The sequence below is a fragment of the Saccopteryx bilineata genome, chromosome X (genome assembly GCF_036850765.1).
Source record: "Saccopteryx bilineata isolate mSacBil1 chromosome X, mSacBil1_pri_phased_curated, whole genome shotgun sequence".
NCBI classification, from domain to species: domain Eukaryota; kingdom Metazoa; phylum Chordata; class Mammalia; order Chiroptera; family Emballonuridae; genus Saccopteryx; species Saccopteryx bilineata.
The window spans coordinates 33,454,984-33,476,901 of record NC_089502.1 but is presented as its reverse complement, the minus strand read 5'-3'; the positions used below and the strand labels follow the sequence as shown (position 1 = coordinate 33,476,901).

At 35.0% G+C, this 21,918-nt stretch overlaps 1 protein-coding gene across 1 annotated transcript in view; it reads left to right on the top strand.

Annotated features, from left to right (window-relative positions):
* The window catches only part of SLC6A14 (solute carrier family 6 member 14), a 29,905-nt gene that overhangs the window by 2,080 nt on the left and 5,907 nt on the right, over positions 1-21,918 (top strand). Inside the window, exons 3-11 of the mRNA XM_066249892.1 lie at positions 2,393-2,524; positions 3,788-3,949; positions 5,523-5,661; positions 7,171-7,303; positions 8,901-9,041; positions 17,546-17,774; positions 19,399-19,524; positions 21,122-21,240; positions 21,793-21,892. Of these exons, the coding sequence (XP_066105989.1) occupies positions 2,393-2,524; positions 3,788-3,949; positions 5,523-5,661; positions 7,171-7,303; positions 8,901-9,041; positions 17,546-17,774; positions 19,399-19,524; positions 21,122-21,240; positions 21,793-21,892 (1,281 nt within the window). The remainder of the gene's footprint in view (positions 1-2,392; positions 2,525-3,787; positions 3,950-5,522; positions 5,662-7,170; positions 7,304-8,900; positions 9,042-17,545; positions 17,775-19,398; positions 19,525-21,121; positions 21,241-21,792; positions 21,893-21,918) is intronic.

The following is a 21,918-nucleotide window of genomic DNA, read 5'->3' as shown; positions in this document are numbered from 1 at the left end:
GTAATTACAGGTTCTTTTAGAAGTATAGAGGTGACATGCCCTTATATTTCATAATTGAGTACCAGTGAAACTATGCCATTGTAATTCCTTTTCTTGTTATAATAGGATTTTATGTGGTGATATTTCAATCTTACATTACTTGTTAATTGGTTGCATTAAAACGTTAACACTGGCCTTCAGAGACTTAAGAAAGGAGCTCTGTTTATTAAAAAGTTTAAGTGTTGGTGGCAAAAAAAAATCAAGCCTCTGTTATTTATTCAAGGGTAGGTGTACTTTTGAGCTGGAAAATGGATCAGAAATTACAATCTTTTTGGTATCTATATCTTAAAGTCCAGAATCATGAAGAGAAGCATTCAGGCTCCTTTCTAGCCTCTTGTATTTAGGTTTAGTTAAGAAATTCCCTGTAACTTGAATCATACATAGACTCAGTAGTTTTCATTAATTTCCAGGAACTATACTAAATTAGATTTAATAGAGAATTTTTAAACGTAGCCAAAAAATAGTATTACTAATTGTATGCCATTTTCTCTTTCACCATTTCCTCTAAGAATATATATGAAAAGACTATATCATTTGGGTAATGGATGATCTAGGATCTCTTAATTGCTTCTTTATCTCTCTGCCCAGGGGTAGATGACAAACATAAAATTCAAATTTGTCAAACGTTAATAGAACCTATTTTAAAAATATGGTCAGTTGAATTTGAAAACATGCTGAAATCTGGAATCATTTTTATTTGTATATTATTTTCCAAAGTTTATGGAAAAAGAAGTATCATGATACATGAGGGTCTAGGCCAGCAGTATTGATACTTTGTTGGTACTGTATTGTATTAACAATTTACCAATATGGATCTTATTAATAATGAAAAAATATAATGGGTAAAAAGCCATATATAACACTGAGGAACATAATCCTTTTTCTTCCCCCCAAAACCTATTTACACTGGGCTAGTAAGCCTTTGATTACTATTGTTTTAAAACAAGGCTATTTTGTATTATGTTTATTTCATATTCATCATTGACAGGACTTAAACTGCTATTAGTCATAGTAATGATGGTATCTATATTGCAACATCTGTAAAAACATATTTGTCCCTATGTTCTAGTGACTAGTGTCTTGTAAATAACAAGTAGTTTATTGTCTCATTATTTTTAATAGAATATATTTGGAGGGTTAGAAAAATGTAATTCCCAGGTATGATGTTACAGTACCATAATATGAAAAATTTAAAAAAAGTAACATAGTAAGTGAAATGTACATAATCCAAAAGCCCGTTTTTATCCACAGATCCTCATATTCTCTTATTAAATTTTGTTCAGACTTCTAGAATACTTGATTAATAAGTGTAGTATTATGTCCCTGCTTCTAGCCGTAATGTGATAAAAGTTCAAATGAGCAATATTGTGCCCCAGAAGTGAGCAGAGAAAATTTTTTTAAATCAAAAAGGACTTTGAATTATCTAAATGTAAGATAATTAGTCTTTATGAAATTAAAAGTTAACTATGAAAACATCTCAAAAGTTCAGACTTTTTAAATAAAAGCAATAAATTTCTTAAGTTGAATGAAGGCCCTTATAAACTGTTTGGAGAATAGTGACCTTAACTGAAATGATTCCTGCTTTGAACCACATTTTACATTTGCAACCTATGTCTTAAAAATAGACTATTTATTTTTAAAGGAGAAAAATGGGAAACTAACTTTGGACATCTGCTATGTACCTGCCCTTTTCCCAAGTGTTTTCTCATAGGCTCAGTCATATAACCCTTACTACACACTGATGAGTTGTACATATTGTTCTTCCCATTTATGATGAACACAAGATTCAGAGGTTAGGTAAATTTCCCCATGCCACATAACTAGTCAAGGGGGGAACCAGTGTATAAACCTAGTTCTATTGAGCTCCAAAATCTATGATCATCGGAAACCTCTGGATTGCTTTTCATGGGCTATTTTTTTTAATAATCACAACAATCACATTATTTAATACAGCCAGTTCTCTACTAGCGTTATTTTGATCAGCATCATTTTGTTATAACATTGATGAGATGCCATAAGAACTTACCTCTCATTTATATCAATTAGTTTGATTAAAATTGGTAAAATTGGATTTATTATATGCTGTCTCACTTAAAATCACGGAACCTATCAAGGATGTTATGTGAGAACTTACAGTATAGGATCCCCATTTTATAGATGAGGAATCCAGGGTTTAGGATCAAGGACTTTCTCCTAGGAAGTAGTAAATTTGAAGCCTAAACCCAATACTCTCTGACTCCACTATATCAGAATGCTTTCAAAATGTTATGCTGGTTGTCAAAATGCCATCAAAATTTTGGGATATAATAGTCCTTTTTTTTTTTTTTTTTTTTTTTTTTTTTACAATTTCTAGGTGCCTTCTTGATACCTTATGCAATTATGCTGGCATTAGCTGGTTTACCTCTGTTCTTCCTGGAGTGTTCACTGGGACAGTTTGCTAGCTTAGGTCCAGTTTCAGTTTGGAGGATTCTTCCATTGTTTCAAGGTTAGTATTAAAATGTTTTCCTAGTGTACTTACTGGTCTATTGGTGAACATAGCTGTCTTTATTGTGTGGAATAAAACTGTTTAAAATTTGGACAGGTTAAAGGCAAAGAAACATACTTTTCCCCTGCATATTTGCCATTGTAGAATTTAAAAATCAAATGTTAATTTTTATTCCTGTTTGTCTCAGACTGCAAGTATGGAAGGGGTAAGGAAGGATATTAGAGAGGCTTGTAAGGGTGTCATTCTTTTCCTACTTTCATCTTTCAATTTTCTAGGGACACAGTCCTGCTGTGAATTAACTTCATTGCTCTGGCTTTTTCTGGTTCAGGTGGTCTCCCTCTTCTTGCTTTTACATATCTTTTACAGCATCTCATTCAGAAAAGTTGAAAGGCAACTCACAATTTTTTCTTGGATGCTCCTAATAGAATAAGACACTGGTGAAGTTTTTAAAATAAGTACTGTGATTTTTATGAAACATCAAACAGTCTTCTTATCTGATTAGCTCTCATTTGGCTAGCTGTTAGCAGCTGGAAGCTACTTGTAAAAGCCTTAATGGAAAGTAGGAAATAAATGTATAGTAATGTAAATAGCACATTGTGCTGGAATATTAAGGAAGCTACCTCAAACGCCAGTCTTAAGCGCAGGAGTTACATTCAGTATGATAAGCTGCATTGTGAAACTACTGGGTTAAAACCTTGGAAGTTTAAATTCCGATTGTTCCTGAGTTATCAAGTACCATAGAGTGGTGTACACTATTCCTTCAAGACATTAATTCATAAGTTTATTCTTTTACTTGTCAAAATGTTGATTTATAGATGAAGATGTATGTATTGGTTAGCGAGTCAATAACATTATGAACTTTGAATAGTTTTTTTTTTATTATTTTCAAAGACTATAACGCACTCTGACAAGAATTTATAGACTTCATAAGAAAAAGTAATGGACTAGGTTTTTCCTTATGTGAATTCAATGGATTAGTACAAGTTTTCTGCCCTTGATCTTAGTACTTTTTTAAATCAACTAAAAAACTGTCTCTGAAAATCAAAATCAATCATCAAAATAATTTTAAATATGAGAAGAAAGCTACTCAGACAGTAGTACTGCCCTTATTCCTCCCCCCCCCCCAAGAAGAGTTCTTTAAAACAGATTTCACACTTAAAAAATAGATTCTGTAGAAATTTAGATGCAGCTTTTTAAGGAATTAGCAAAAAAACCCAAAACACCTTACTTTATTTTTCCTATTATACTTGTTCTCTTTTGTAGGTGTGGGAATTACAATGGTCCTGATATCCGTTTTTGTGACCATCTACTACAATGTCATAATTGCCTATAGCCTTTACTACATGTTTGCTTCTTTTCAAAGTAAACTACCATGGGCAAATTGTTCGTATTGGTCAGATCAAAACTGCAGCAGATCGCCAATAGGTAAAATTTATTTATTTATTTAATTTATTTATTCTTTTTCTTAAGTAAGAAGCAGGGAGGCAGAGAGACAGACTCTCTCATGCACCTCTACTGGGATCTACCTGGCAAGCCCCCTATGGGGCGATGCTCTGCCCATCAGGGGCCATTTCTCTGTTGCTCAGCAACCTAACTATTTTAGTTAGCACCTGAAGCAAGGCCATAGAGCCATCCTCAGCCCCGGGGCCAACTTGTTCCAACCAAGCCATGGCTGCAGGAGAGTAAGAGAGAGATAGAGAGATAAAAGGGAAAGGGGGGGGGGAGGTGAAGAAGCAGATGGTTGCTTCTCCTGTGTATACTGACTGGGAATTAAACCTGGGACATACACATGCTGGTCTGACGCTGTACCGTTGTCAACAGGCCAGGGCCCATTTATTTTTTAAAATATGGTTAACTCTGTTTTATTCTTTTATATTTTCTAGTAAACTTAAAGGAGTAAATAATTTTCTAATCAATTTAGGAGTAGTTTTAAGTGAGCCATGGGTTACTAATAAAAACAGAATAAAGCATGTATAACCTGAAAATTGATCATTGCAATGTTAATTTCTGAGGACAGTCAGTAAGGCTAAATGGCTACTAGGTGTACTTCTTGCAGTCCTAAGCCACGGTGGGAGAGTAAAATGACAATGGGAGAGTTATAAAGAGAGAAAAGCACTGTTCATGATAGTCATAGTGTGTTTCAGGAGACAGTGAGGATTGCTCATGTCATACGTTGCTAATCTTTGCAATAATGTAGCATTAATATCGTAGATTATTACCACTGGAATTGCCTTTGTATGTCAGAAGAAAAAGCCATAAAGACAACACATTTTAGGAATTTAAAGGTGTCATTTTCTATAGAGGTTAGATAAGTCCTCATACTAAAAGTTGCTTAGAGCACTAAATCTCACCTGAAATTATTGTTACTTTATAGTCATTATGACTATAAATACAGTCATAGTTTAAAAGGTCAGGTATTTCCATACTCATCCCCAGCTTGATAGTAAAGAAGATTTAAGATGCTAAAAGTGCATGTCTTCTTCCGTTTGTACAATTTTTTACCTGCCTTTACCAAGTAACAATTTAGACAGTACTTTGTGGAATCTAATGAACAAAATGAGCTAACAAACAAAATAATGATGGACTCATACATAAAGAACAAGCTGACAGCTGTGGGGGGGCTGCTCGGTGAGAGGGGTAGAGGGATTGAGCAACAAAGGACAAAAAAGAAAGAAAGAACTCATGGACACAGACAATAGTGTGTGGTGATGGTATGTGGGGGGGAGATAGTGGAGGGTCAAGGGGGGATAATTGGTGATGGACTAAGACCTGACTTTAGTGGGGGGTGTGAGCAGCCAATTTGGCTTACAAAGCTGTGTTATAGAATTGGGCACCTGAAACATGTGTAGTTATGTTAACCAGTGTCACCTCAATAATTCAATGAAAATATTAATAAAAAATAAAATAAATATTTTCCATTAAATTTTTTTCCACAAGAAAATACCTTTCTAAAACTAAGTATATGTTTGTGTGTTCATTTTTTAAAAATAATTTTTAGTAACTTCCTGCAATGTGAGTACACTGATAAGGGAGGTGATCCATGTGAATAAAAGCTGGGTAGATTTCAACAATTTAACCTGCATCAATGGAACTGAAGTTTATCAGCCAGGGCAGCTCCCCAGTGAACAATATTGGAAGTAAGTTCTTTAGACAATCTACTTCTTAAACAGATGTTACTATAACGTTTTTATAATATAAGAGTAAAGTCTTAATCAGCTCTTTTCTTAACTCATATAAGTAGAAAAAAAAGAGAAGAATAAATTCTGCTCCACTTGTCTCAAATGCTCACCCATCAATGTGATTAGTGATAACCTGTGAAATTAGCTCATAGTCAACAAATTATCAGTTGTAAGTTATTTCTGTAAATGGGAACAAAACTGTCACTAATGATTTATCAAATATAAGTTAGGGCATTGCTCTGAAAAAAAATATTCAAAGTTTAGACTATAATTCGCAAGTTCTAATGATAAACATTTGGGTGATAAGAAATTTGGGGGTAAAATTGCTATTGAAAGCTGCAATTCTTTGTTATCCATTTGCTTTTAATTGTCACTATTGGTAGAAAAAGATCTTTTGAGTTATATTTAGTTTTATTTGCAATGTGCCCTTTTTATATTCTTTACTGTATACTGATCTTTTTACCCTGACCTAACTTTCTTGATTACTGCTCTAATGAGTTTTTTCTCATCTACATGTTAATGCTTTTTTGTGACCTTTTTTAAAATTTGGATCTTAAAATGTTTCCAAACATGAAACTAAGAATTAAAATCTTAGATCTATGCAAGTTCCTAGTAGAAATAATAAAAATTTTACAGAAAGCCATGGAAAAATTTATAAATAGCCAACCACTTAGATTTGATGATAAATACAAGTACAATGAATAAGAAAGCATGTAATGCAATTTTAAATGACATCTTTGTTATTGTAGTTTGAGAAAATATTGTACAAGTAAAATAAAATAATCTAATGTAAGGTTGAATTTTTTTTACATAAAGAAACTTTGAAGTGTTAGGGAAAATCATTAGTTTAAAATATCAGTAGATCTTCTTTCTTATTTTTTAGTGAGAGTAAGGGAGATACAGAGACAGACTCCTGCATGTACCCTTACTGAGATCCACCTGGCAACCCCCACTTGAGACTGATGCTGATGCTACCCACCTGGGGCTATGCTCCTAACCTAGCTATTTTTAGCACCTGAGGTGGAGGTGTAGGCTCCAGAGAGCCATTGTCAGCGCCTAGGGCCAACGTGCTCAAGTCAATCAAGCCATGGCTGTGGGAGAAGAAGTCAGAGAGAGAGAGGAGGGAGGAGAAGCAGATGATTGCCTTTTCTGTTTTCCCTGACTCAGAATTGAACCCAGAATTTCCACGTGCTGGGTTGATGCTCTACCGCTGAGCCAACTGGTCAGGATCTAGATCTTTTATTCTAGGGTTTGAAACTTTGGATTGGCTGTATTTAAGGATCAAGTCAGAGTTTGGCTTTTCATTGGAATTATTTTGCCCCTCCATACAATAAAAAGCTCACGTAACATTGATGTATTGATAAGACAAAATGCTCATGAGGCTTCTCCATGGATAAAATATTTGATAAAATTTAATATATTAAGACAAGTCATTCTGTGTTCATAAAAAGGCTTATGTGTTTTCAGCAAAGTGGCACTCCAACGCTCAGGAGGACTGGATGAGACTGGGAACATTGTGTGGTATTTAGCTCTTTGTCTTCTCCTGGCTTGGCTTATAGTTGGTGCAGCACTATTTAAAGGAATCAAGTCTTCTGGCAAGGTAATTTGGAAAACACAATAAATAGTGATGGAGCTGTTTTCAATATTATTATAGTTCAATGGTGAGCATTCTTAAATGCATATTGTTTGTATAATGGAAAAAGTCCGATGTATGAAAAGCTTTCCAAGTGGGAATTCTAGCTCTACAAAATACATAAAGTCACTGCTATTGTTAAAAATAAATAAATAAAAAACAAAATAAGCACATACTAGCCCTAGAGTTGTGCAGTTACTCAAAACTTGGACTCTTCTGGCTGTTATAGTATTCTGAGGCTTGTAAGTATATTCTTAAATTTTCTGTCCAGGTATATAAATAAGCATCTTGAATATACGAGCATCTTATATATTGTAATGTTTGGTTTTGGAAGTCCAGATCCTTGTTCTATGGAGTAATTATATCAGGATTCCCCCAAATTGGAGGAGTTAGAAAAAACAGACTATGTAATCATTCTCTTATAACTTGCTAAAATGGACTCAGAACCATCTTTCTCAGCAAATAGTCCTTTTCTAAAAAAAATTTTATTTCCCCCCTTCAGTGTTTAATTTTTTAAACTATTAGAAAGCATCATGGCAATTTCAGAGAACAGCATAAATTTTCTTTGTGAGCAGTTGTAAAGTACCAGAAAAATGAATGTTTACATATCTGTAACTCCTAGAGTGAAATTTTGTTAAGAATGGAGGACAGGAATAACTATGGATACTATCTTTGTATTCCTGGTACAATATCTAGTACATTCAGTTAATGGTATGGTGTGATGAGATGTGCTATTAAGTCACAGAAATATTGTGAATATCACAAAGTCAGTGGAAATTTTCCAAAATAATGTTTCAATTGCACATCTTTGAAACTCTCGGGTTTTTTAATGTAAATATTGAAAGAATCCATTAAAGGCCATTCACCCAATGCATTAATTTTTATTGGTCTCTGGATAACTTGTTTCAATTGTGTCCTAGGGCATGTTATCAAACATAGGACATCTATGGGTCAAAGAATGAAAAGCCAGTCTCAAAGGCAATCTACTCATCCAGAATAATGTGTTATCTAGGACACGAGCAGTGCACTTGTATGTGTGCTGTCAAATCATGGTAGCTTTAAGGATACTAATAACAAGTATGTAGTATTCAATGTAATCAGGTTTCTTGGGATTTGAACATCTATTAGAAGATTATTTTCCTTCTCCTTGGAGACTGGGAATATACTAACCATTGCAGGGTTTAAAATCATTCTCTCTCCATCTCAATGCTGCATTTTACCATGAGGCGATATTCAGTCCCCTCAGGTATTTATAAGGACATATTTTGTAATGCATTCTATCTGGATTCCAAGTTATCACTGCTGATATATTGTGTATTTACAACCTGGGAAATACTGTGTCATACATGAGAGTGTTTGAAAAATGAGTCATTTGAGAGTAGGGAGAACAGGAAAAAGAAATTATTCTAACTTTGCTACTGGTGTCATCAGACTTATTAATAACCTTCTGAAATTTTTGATACTTTATTTTGCTAATCTCAACCAGCTAATGACTTATTTCTATACAATTATATACCATGATTTTTTAAAAGTGACATTAACTTCAGATTGTTTTTTTTGATAGGTGGTATATTTTACAGCTATTTTCCCCTACGTTGTCCTACTCATCCTGTTGATACGAGGTGCAACTCTAGAGGGTGCAGCAAAAGGCATTTCATACTATATTGGAGCACAGTCAAATTTTACAAAACTTAGAGAAGCAGAGGTAAGACTTAATTTGAATTTCAAATCATCTGAGGAAGTAAACCTTAAAAGCAAATACCAAATATCTTTGCTTACATATAAAGGTGTCATAATGTGGAAACTTGCAAAAGAATATAGTTAGATTTATTAGTGTTTCTGTTCACCAGGATGTCTGACTTAGCTATTTAACATGACACCAATGCTCTCTTGTTGGAAATGAGATAATCATTTTTTAGCAATCATGTAATAAAAGTCCTTTTATTTATATAATTGATTTTATTTGACCACAAAGATTTGTGGTTTATTAATCTGACAAAGAGTATTTCATGCATGAATGCTTATTAATTGATGACTGGGACTATATGATTATTAGATAAACTCTCAGTATATTTAAAGATTACAGTTGAAAGTTTAATACACTGCTATATATTTTAATTGTCTCCAAAAGTTAATATCCCAAAAGGAAGATTAAATTTTGCTGAATGGATTATGAAGTTAAAACATAAATTTGAAATGAATGAAGCATTCCATAAACAAAATTATTATGGTACCAGAAACATAAACATGCATTATGAATATGAATTGGACAACCCTATTTTAAATTTAGTCCACCTCCAGATAATAGCTGTCTGTATCACAAGTACATATAAACTGTTACAATTTTAACTGTAAGTGTAGACTGTGTATTGTGCTTTCATTGGTAAGAACCTAAGGATGCTTTCACTTTTTCAGTAATCACATCTAGTAGTGTTATCCAAAATGGAAAATTGTTTTAGTTTGCTATGGTATTCTTTGTGGAACTCATGCTTACTTCCCACAATTGCTATTTTCTAAATACAGGCATAACTCCTAACTCCTTTTATTGCACTTCACTTTTTTTGCTCTTCACTTTTTTTGTGATTCTCAGAAAAAAATTTTTTTTTTTACATATTGAAGGTTTGTAGCAACTGTGTATCAAGTAAGTCTATTGGCACCATTTACCAACAGCATTTGCTTACTTCGTGTCTCTGTCACATTTTGGTCATTCCTGCAATATTTCAAACTTTTCCATTATTAATATATTTGTTATGGTAATCTGTGATCAGTAATTTTTGATGTTACTATTTTAAATATTTAGGGGCACTAGAAACCACACCTATACAGGACAGTGAACTTAATCAATAAACATTGTGTGTGTTTGACTGTTCCATCTACAAAGCCACACTCCTGTCACTCTCTTCTTAGAACTCCCTATTTTCTGAAATATAACAGTATTGAAATTAAGTTGATTAATAATCCCACAATGGCTTCTATGTGTTCGAGTGGAAGGAAGAGTTGCATGTCTTTCACTTTAAATCAAAAGCTAAAAATCACTAAATTCTGTGAGGGAGGCATGTTGCAAGCCAAGACAGTCCAAAAGCTAGGCCTCTTGCACCGAACATCCAAGTTGTGAATGCAAAGGAAAAGTTCTCGAAGGAAATTAAAATTTCTACTTCACTGGAGACATGAATGATAAGACATAAAAATAGCTTTATTGCTGATATGGAGAAAGTATCAGTGGTCTGAGTAGGTGATCAAACTATCCATCACATCCTCTTAATCCAAAGCTTAACCCAGAGCTAAGACCCAGCTCTCTTCAAGTCTACAAAGGCTGAAAGAGGCAAGGAAGCTGAAGGAGAAAAGTCTGAAGTCAACAGAGGTTGATGCATGAGATTGAAGCAAAGAGCTGTCTCCATAACATAAAAGTGAAAGGTGGTCAAGCAGCCAGTGCCGATTTAGAAGCTGCAGCAAGCTATCCAGAGATCTAGCTAACATAATTAATGAAGGTGGCTACACTAAACAACCGATTATCAATGTAGAAGAAATAACCTTATATTGGAAGGAGATGCCAGTTAGGACTTCCATAGCTAGAGAGGAGAAGTCAGTGCATGACTTCAAAGCTTCCAAGTACAGGCTGACTCTCTTGTTAAGGCTAAGGCAGCTGGGGACTTTAAGTTGGAACCAATGTTTATTTGCCATACCAAAAATCCTAAGGCCCTTAATAATATGCCTAATCCACCCTACCTGTGGTCTATAAATGGAACAACAAAGCCTGGAGGACAACACATCTGTTTACAACATGGTTTATCAAATATTTTAAGCCCATGGCTGAGATCTGCTTAGAATTAAAGGACTCTTCAAAATTGTACTCTTCATTGACAGTCCACCTGGCCACCCAAGAACTGCAATGGAGATGTACACTGAGATTAATGTTGTTTTCATGCCTGCTAACACAACATCCGTTCTCCAGCTGAAGGATCTAGGAGTAATTGTGGCTTTCAAATCTTACCATTTAAGAAATGCACTTTGTAAGGCTATAGCTGCTATAAGTAGATAGTGACACCTCTGATGGATCTGAGGAACGTCAGCTGTAAAGCTTCTGGACAGAATTCACTATTCTAGGTGCCATTAAGAACATTTGTTATTCATGAGCAGAGGTCAAAATGTCAACATTCACAGATGATACCAATCCTCATAGATAACATGAAGGGGCTCAAGACTTCAATGGAGGAAGTAACTCCAGATATGGTTGAAAATAGCAAGAGAAGTAGAACTGTACATAGAACCTGAAGATGCTACTGAATTGCTTCAAGCTCCTGATAACACTTTAATGGGGGAGGAACTACTTCTTATGGATGGATGAGCAAAGAAAGTGGTGTTTTTTTTTAATTGACTTATTTATTTATTTTTTGGGGTGGTGGAAGGAGCAGGGAGCATGAACTCCCATATGTGCCTTGACCAGGCAAGCCCAGGGATTTGAACCAGTGACCTCAGCATTCCAGGTAGACGCTTTACCCACTGCGCCACCACAGGTCAGGCAGAAAGTGGTTTCTTGAGCAGAAAACTACTCCTGGTGAAGATGCTGTAAAGATTTTTGAAATGACAACAAAAGATTTAGAATATAACATAAACTTAGTTGATAAAGCAACGGCAAGGTTTGAGAAGATTGCCTCCAATTTTTAAAGAAGTTCTACTGTGGGTAAAATGCTATCAAGGAGCATCCCACACTACAGAGAAACCATTCATGAAAGGAAGAGTCAGTCAGGGCTGCAAACTTCATTGTTGTCTTATTTTAAGAAATTGCCACGGCCACCCCAAACTTCATCAACCACCAACCTGATCAGTCAGCAGCCATCAGTATTAAGGCAAGACCTTCCACCATCACAAAGATTACGACTCCTGTAAGGTTCAGAAGATGATTAGAATTTTTAGCAGTAAGTTATTATAATTTTTTTTCAGTTTCCTATTTTTTATTAGCAGACTTTATTTTTTAAAAAACACGTTTAAATTTAGCAGAAACATCTCGCAGATCATACGAAAAGTTCCCATACTCCTATTATTATCATTTTACATTAGTATAACACATTTCTTTTTTTTTGAGACTTTTTTTATTATTAATTTTAATGCAGTGACATAGATCAATCAGGGTACATAGGTTCAGAGAAAACATCTCCAGGTTATTTTGACATTTGATTATGTTGCATACCCATCAACCAAAGTCAAATTGTCTTCCGTCACCTTCTATCTGGGTTTCTTTGTGCTCCTCCCTTACTTCTCCAGTCTCTCCCCCTCCCCCGTAACCACCACACTCTTGCCCGTGTCCCTGAGTGTCTCTTTTTTTTTTAAATACAGGGACAGAGAGATAGTCAGAGAGAGGGATAGATAGGGACAGACAGACAGGAATGGAGAGAGATGAGAAGCATCAATCATCAGTTTTTCGTTGAGATACCTTAGTTGTTCATTGATTGCTTTCTCTATGTGCCTTGACCATGGGTCTTCAGCAGACCAAGTAACCTCTTGCTGGAGCCAGCGACCTTGGGTCCAAGCTGGTGAGCTTTTGCTCAAGCCAGATGAACCACACTCAAGCTGGCGACCTTGGGGTCTTGAACCTGGGTCCTCCGAATCCCAGTCCAACGCTCTATCCCCTGTGCCACTGCCTGGTCAGGCATGAGTCTCATTTTTATGTCCCACCTATGTATGGAATCATGTAGTTCTTAGATTTTTCTGATTTACTTATTTCACTCTGTATAATGTTATCAAGATCCATCCATGTTGTTGTAAATGATCTGATGTCATCATTTCTTATGGCTGAGTAGTATTCCATAGTATATATGTACCACATCTTCTTTATCCAGTCATCTATTGAAGCACTTTTTGGTTGTTTCCATGTCTTGGCCACTGTGAACAATGCTGCAACAAATATGGGGCTGCATGTGTCTTTATATAACAGTGATTTTGATTCTTGAGGGTAGATACCCAGTAGAGGGATTGCTGGGTCATATGGTAGTTCTATTTTTAATTTTTTGACGAACCACCATACTTTCTTCCATAGTGGTTGTACTACTTTACATTTTTACCAACAGTGGATGAGATTTCCTTTTTCTCCGCAGTCTCTCCAACATTTGTTATTACCTGTCTTGTTGATAATAGCTAATCTAACAGGTGTGAGGTGGTATCTCATTGCAGTTTGCATTTCTCTAATAACTAAGTATAACACATTTCTTATAAGTAACCCTTCAGTGGTTTCCCATAGCTCTGTGAATAAAACCCAGTGACTTTGTAATGGTCTCCAAAGTTCTGCATAACCTGCCTATCTCTCCAACATCCTCTTGCTCATTTTACCAGATAGACTTCCTTTCTGTTCCTTACACATAACAGAACTGTTCCTGCCCCTGGGCCTTTGCACATTTATTCCCTCTGCCTGGAATGCTTTTTAGCTGTAAAGTATTATAAATTAAGATATGTACATTGTTTTTAGATATAATGGCATTGCACACTTAATAGACTACAGCATAGTGTAAACATAATGTTTATATGAACTAGTAGACAAAAAAGTTCATTTGACTCACTTTATTGCTATATTTGCTTTATTGTGGTAGTCTGTGCCAGAACCTGCAATATCTCTGAGGTATGCCTGTACTTACCATTTGGATATTTAATTATTTGTTGTAGACATTTTTTGGGAAGCATGTCAAATTTATTAGTTTTTATTCATGGAAGTCCATCTTTAATAATTTTGAAAATTGAGGTGTCAATCTCTGGCATTTGGTTACCTTTCTTGTGTCCAAATAATTTTATTTATTCAGTAATCAACCACAAGAGCTCTACATTGGTTTAGAACTAGAAGTTTTATATTTTAGTCTTGGATACTTTGAAGTGCTCACAGACCATCTGTTTATTTTTCTCATTTTAGGCCTCACATCTTTTAATATTGTTTGTTAATCTCTTCCCAACTCAAAGACCATGTTTCATAATGAATAAGAAACAAATCAAATGGAAGTTCTGATTCATTATCTCCTCTATGTTAGGTTATTAAACAAGATAAAATATCAATGTACTTTTGTAATAGTGAAGGGCTATATTAATATGAGCACACAATTATTTAAATTTTTGCTATTATACTACAGGGATGGACAAAAGTAGATTTACAGTTGTGAGTACATAAACCACAGAGTTAATAAAGCCATTGTAATGATCATAACCTATATCTTTCCAGACGAACAACTGTAAACCTACTTTTGCCCACTCCTGCCTATTATTATAGATGCAACGTTTTCCCTAAGAAGCAGAACCTTCACTTTATTTAAACTTTACATCTTTGAGCACAGTTCAACAGTCCCTTTCATTTCCTTTACTTGGCTTACAAACTCAGATCACCTGGGCTTTATAGTTCCTTGAAACTATCCAGAAAAATTTATATGAATAATTTATATTGGTTTGTGTTTCTGTGTCTCTATTACCTTTAAAAGATCAGAGCTAAATCTAAAGCTTTTTGTGAAACATAAAATTTAATCAGCCCAGCTCCCCACTGCAACACAGCTACTACTTCTACTTCTTTGGGTTTCCTAGCAATTAGAATTTTTTGTTAGATTTTTTATTCATCTCTGTCTACATATTAAGCATGGAATCATAAGTATATGTTTTTCCTTATCATTGAATATCTGATCTCTAGTGAGATCTCTAAAAGAGTAGAGAACCATACAAATTTATAGCTAGAGGGGTCTTTAGGGATTATTTTACTAACTCACTCATTTTACAGTAATAATATTGAGACTCAGAAAGATTCAGATTTAGTTAAGTTTACACAGCCAATTTCTGTATCCTTAATTAAGAATTCCTTACCTGATCAGGTGGTGGTGCAGTGGATAGAGCGTTGGACTGGGATGCAGAGGACCCAGGTTCGAGACCCCGAGGTCGCCAGCTTGAGCACAGGCTCATCTGGCTTGAGCAAAAAGCTCACTAGCTTGGACCTAAGGTCACTGGCTCAAGCAAGGGGTCACTCGGTATGCTGAAGGCCCATGGTCAAGGCACATATGAGAAAGCAATCAATGAACAACCAAGGTGTTGCAACGAAATAACTGATGATTGATGCTTTTCATCTCTCTCCGTTCCTGTCTGTCTGTCCCTATCTATCCCTCTCTCTGACTCTCTCTCTGTCCCTGTAAAAAAAAAAAAAAAAAAAAAAGAATTCCTAATCCCTAAATTAATGATCCTGTATACAGTTATGAGATTGGTAGGTATGGACATTTTAAGTATGTTTGGGATTTTGCTTCACTCTTCTTTGCAACCTGGGTAAACACTTATGGTATTCAGGAGTGTTCTTACACAACCCACCTGCCACACCATTCCCAGCTCCCCTTACTTCATATATGCATACATAATGTCTCAAGTAAGAGAAGCTGAGAGACCAACAGAAGCATGTTATTTATCTTTTAATATATACAATTGCTTAAGAAATAAGAGAACATTTTATTTCTAACAGGTTTTTGCTATATATAAGTAAAGTAAACACCATCTATTTATCTATCTAATTATTTGCTTCCAAACTGGCTTCCTGCCATTATAAAGCAATTATAGTAGAATAATAATGTAATATCAAGCTGTATTCTGAACTTAGTAATATTTACTTTACTGTCTAAAGACTTTATTTTTTTTGTAATTGGAAATAGATTATATACCTTCAGGGGGAAATTATTGTTTTTAATTCCCATAAACAATAAATATCAATTTGTGATTATTTTACATAATTACAATAATAGCTACCATTGAGCAAACTGCTAATTGTTTTACATGTTTCTCACATCATTCCTAGGATACATAATAACTATTATTATTGCTGTTTCCACTTTATTAATGAAATATAGCATAGTATCTTTATAACCTTGGGTTAAGGATTATTTTTTAAGTCAGAGAAATCAAGCATGGACACGTTCAGCTACATTAAAACAACAACAAAAAACTTTGTTTTTCATCCAAGGACACACTGTTAAGAGGTGAAAAGAAGCCACAAATTGGGAGGAAAAGTTTAACATATCTAATAAACAAAGAGTTAGAATCCAAATTATGTATTTTTAGAGATCCAATAAGGCAAATAACCTCGACAAAAATAGCAAAAGACATGAACATGAATTTCACAGAAAAAAAACAAGTATAGAATGTACCACATAAACCATGCGAAACCTTTTAAGTCATTAGGATATTCAACTCTCACGTCTCAGCCACTAATTAGACTGTATTAAAAATTCTGACCAATGTTAGTAAGGATTTGGAGGAAGGGGAACTCTCATACCCAGCTGGTGCTAGTGCAAAGTGATATTACCACTTTGGAGGATAATTTGGCAGTATTTAGTGAAAGAGAAGCTTCATATACTCTATGGCATCACAGTTCCACAACTAGGTATGAGGAGGCATGCAAGAATATTCACAGCTACATTACTTCTAATAGCAAAATACTAAACAGTTTAAATGTCCATCAACAGGATAAAGGAAAAAGTGGGGCAATACAGCAGTGAAAAAAAATGTTCAAAGCTTCATCTATTTAACTGAGCTATACGAATTTGCTTTTATTCTTTCATTTTTGACTTACACAATTGGAATGTCACATGGTTCAAATCAATAAGGCAACAATTTCATACAATACTGACTAAAAAAAGGGGAGTTGTATAAGTTTGCAAGCAAATGATAAGCCCCAAAATCAGCAGAGCAGTTACCTCTGGAGGTTTGAATGGTGGAATGATTAGAAAGGGACATACAGGGTCTTTAAAAGACAGATAAGAAGCCCTGGCCGTTTGGCTCAGTGGTAGAGCATCAGCCTGGCGTGCAAGAGGTCCCGGGTTCGATTCCTGGCCAGGGCACACAGGAGAAGCACCAATCTGCTTCTCCACCCCTCCCCCTCTCCTTCCTCTCTGGCTTTCTCTTCCCCTCCCACAGCCGAGGTTCCATTGGAGCAAAGATGGCCTGGGCGCTGGGGATGGCTCCTTGGCCACTGCCCCAGGCACTAGAGTGGCTCTGGTCGCAACAGAGCGAGTCTGTCTCACTGTTTCTCCCCGTTTCTAGATTCAGAAAAATACAAAGAAAAAAAAGACTGATAACATTTTATTTCTTAAGATGAGTATTGAATACTTATGTGTTTACTTCGTTATATTTATTCATTTGTACATAAAACTTATTTAATGCAAATGAAATTTAAGACTGCATGTTTTTAAATATTAAATTATTTTTTCATAGGTTTGGAAAGATGCTGCTACTCAGATATTTTATTCCCTTTCTGTGGCTTGGGGTGGCTTGGTTGCTCTATCATCGTACAATAAGTTCAATAACAACTGCTTCTCAGATGCCATTGTGGTTTGTTTGACAAACTGCCTCACTAGTGTGTTTGCTGGATTTGCTATATTTTCTATATTGGGACACATGGCTCATATATCTGGACAGGAAGTCTCTCAAGTTGTAAAATCAGGTATGAAATGTTATATATTATTAACTTTGAATAACTGAATGTAGCTCATTTGAGAAACACTAATATATTTTACAGCAATTTACTTAAAACAATCAAGATTTCAGGTATTGCATTTCTTTCTCATTATCTTATATAATTTGGTTGTTTTAATGATGAAATAATTGTTAGATGATCTGAGAAAATAACACTATACTTGGGAACAATTATTTAAGAATTTTTTGAATTTGGTTTATTTTTTATTTAACATGAACACTTACTGCACAATTACAAGTATCAAGCATCATGCTAAGCACTTCAATGCATCATGTTCATGTGTGTGTATGTTTGTATATATATACATTTGTGTTTTCATATATATTATATAACATATATATAACAGAGAACATATCTGTATATTCCTCTATGAGGAATTATAGTATTGGTCTGAGTTTTTAAAATATTTATATATTCATTCATATCATATAGATAGAAAACCAAGTGACTTTGAATGTCCATCTGTGTTTTGCCTGAACATAGTCTGACTAATGAACTTTGTAAGTTTTTAAAAATTTTTCATTGATTTTAGAGAGAGAAAGGAAAGGACAGAGAGAGAAACATCAATCTGTTGTTCCACTAACTCACTCATTCATTGACTGATTCTTGTATGTGCCATGACCAAGGATTGAAACCAACAATTTTGATGTATTGAAATGACACTCTAGCCAACTGAGCTACTCAGCCAGAACTGACTTTCTTAATTTTAAGGACATTAGCGAGGGATACTTAATTATCTGGCTAAAAGATTCTTAGAAAGACAATTTTAAGGTTCTTTTAATTAGGAAATTCTTATTACATTTTTATTTATGGTTACTATCATTTGGTGGAGAGACTAATGAATGAGAATAGAATGTTAGGACTAGAAAGGACCTTGGAGATCAGCTAGTATCCAACTACTCACTTATAGAGGAGTGGATGGATGTGCAGAAATGTATGTCTTACAGAGGATAAAATAATTACAAAGTGAAAAAGCCCATGCCAGGAACTAATTCTCCTAAATCCTAAGTTGGTCCTCTGGCAGGTTAGAAAAACAGAAAATATTTAAAACTATCACATAACAAAATTAAATTTTTAAAAAAGCATCTCTAAAAGTAATTAAATGAAATAGAAAATAATATTTAGTTCTAATTTTGGGTAGATTTTTGGAGAGATGGTTGAAGACTAAAAGGTTAGTTCCATAAACACATCTTTTTTGATATTGTAATTCTTTTAGAATTTTGGGGTAAGATAAGGTGACCTAATTTAGGTTTTTGAAGTTTAAGACAGTTGTTATTCTTTATCAATCTTAAAAATAAAGTCAGTTATACAAAATCAGTAAAATAGTTAAGATTTCTTATGTAAGAAATGTACCATTTATAAAATTGATCTCACCAGCTTAACTCACGTCACGTGTTCACACGATCACATTTTAGAACAACCAAGTAAGGTGTTTTAAAAAGTGAAAGTGAAATAGTTGCTACAGAATGTATATCATGGATTGGGTTGCCAAATTAAAATGAGATTTTTCTAGTATCTTATTTTGAAAATATCCAAATATGTAAGTACTTTGACAACTAATTTAAATTAAAATGCCATGCGTTTTTCTTAGGTTTTGACTTGGCGTTCATTGCATATCCGGAAGCTCTAGCCCAACTCCCAGGTGGGCCATTTTGGTCCATATTATTTTTCTTCATGCTTTTGACCTTGGGTCTCGACTCTCAGTTTGCTTCCATTGGTAAGTAATGCTCCCAGTGTTAACCTATCCCACTTACATTGTACTCATGTTTCCTTTACTTAAAAATATCCTTTCCGTAAACTTTGTTGCCCATCCAGGTTTTACCCTCAGAATAATCTTTCTGAAAACATTTTTTTAATTTAAATTTTAAAAATTCAAAGTACTCATGAACCAGACACCCAGAAGGAAACACATTAATATTTTATCATATTTGTCTCAGAGGTTTTTTTTAAAGAAAAATAAACTGTTGCAGAAGAATTCAACATACACTACGTTTCTCTCCCTAATACAACTGACATTTCGTCCTTCCTAGAAACAGACATCACCATGTTATTCAGTCTATGTTTGTATACATTTTATATATAGCCATAAATAACATACATTTTTAAGTGGTCACATAAATGTCAAGTTTCATCCCATACATATCATTCTGACAGTTGTTTTTTACATATATTATGAATCCGTGTTGTTACACAGACATGTAGATCTAGCTGGTTTATGATCTGTTGTCATAATGATGAGCATTTAGATTATTTCAAAATTTTAAAATTTCACACACACTGTTGCAATGACTCATCTTGCATGTGGCTCTATGTACACATAAAAAATTTCCTAGAGCCCTGGCCGGTTGGCTCAGTGGTAGAGCGTCGGCCTAGCGTGCGGAGGACCCAGGTTCGATTCCCGGCCAGGGCACACAGGAGAAGCGCCCATTTGCTTCTCCACCCCTCCGCCGCGCCTTCCTCTCTGTCTCTCTCTTCCCCTCCCACAGCCAAGGCTCCATTGGAGCAAAGATGGCCCGGGCGCTGGGGATGGCTCTGTGGCCTCTGCCTCAGGCGCTAGAGTGGCTCTGGTCGCAACATGGCGACGCCCAGGATGGGCAGAGCATGGCCCCCTGGTGGGCAGAGCGTCGCCCCATGGTGGGCGTGCCGGGTGGATCCCGGTCGGGCGCAGGCAAGAGTCTGTCTGACTGTCCCTCCCTGTTTCCAGCTTCAGAAAAATGAAAAAAAAATTTCCTAGAAATTATGAAACAGTTTTCATTATATCATTATCTTACATAAAACATTTTAGTTGTTTACTGTTTATAGGATAAAATTTAGTCTCCTCTAATTGACTTCCAAAGCCATTAAAAATTTTATGCATGTTTCTGAATCTTTTCACTCACATATCCTTCTACCTTTAGCTAGTACCCTGCTTAATGAGCATATTTATTTCTTAAATCTGGAAGGTCTTTCTCTCTGTATGTTGTTTACTCAAATATTCACCTTTTTAAAAAGTCATACTAGACTTCTTCCTTCCCTATAACTCTTTCAAACTACTTTAGCCCTCAGGGACCTGTTACCTTAGAGTTGCTACCAATGAAAAACCTTATAAAGCAGACTTAAAATGACAAATCAAGCTGCCTTCGATTTTTATCATAACTGACAAATGGTGATCACCAAAAGAAAAGACCTTATGAGGTTTTAAAAATGAGGAGTAGGGCCCAGACTACATTCTCAACATATATTTGTAAATTTAATTAATGGAAGTTGAATTCTGTGATCAAACTTGTTGGCAAATGAGTTGACATATAATATTCCATTTTTTTTCCTTTCTGAAGAAACAATTACAACAACAATTCACGATTTATTTCCCAAAGCGATGAAGAAAATGAGGATTCCCATAACTTTGGGTTGCTGCCTAGTTTTGTTTCTCCTTGGTCTCGTCTGTGTAACACAGGTACACTATCACATTTTTTTTTACAGAAAGAATATTACTTGGAACATACCTTATAATATAAATGAGGAAACCAAAGTTTAAGAGGATGGTCCATGACAAGTCCAAGTCTGACTTGGATCAAGGTTTTCTGAGTTTTAGGCCAGTTTCTTTCCCATTATACCACAATTTTGATAGGAAGTATATTTTGCAGACAGGGAGGAGGCCCAATAATGAACAATTTCCCCCATTACAATAAAGATATAAACTTTAAACGTACACTATATTTCTTGGCTGCTACTATAGAACACACACATACTGCACATCATTTGGATAAATAATTACTTTAAATGCTGTTTCCCAAGTGACTCAGTACAAAATGAAAAGTGTCTCATTTCTGAGATATTTAGATTCACATTTGTGTTCATATTTGAAATTGTTCCTTTTCACATTTTGGCAGAGGTGAAACCAAGGAGCATATGTTAAAATCAAGTTAATGAATTCAATTTGAATGCCAAATCAATCATAGAAATAATTCAAACTATACTTGGAAGTAATTGATTTTTGTTTTGATAGGCTGGAATTTACTGGGTTAATCTGATTGACCACTTCTGCGCTGGATGGGGCATTTTGGTGGCTGCTATACTGGAAATCGTAGGAATCATCTGGATTTATGGTAAATAGTGATGATACAATTATCTA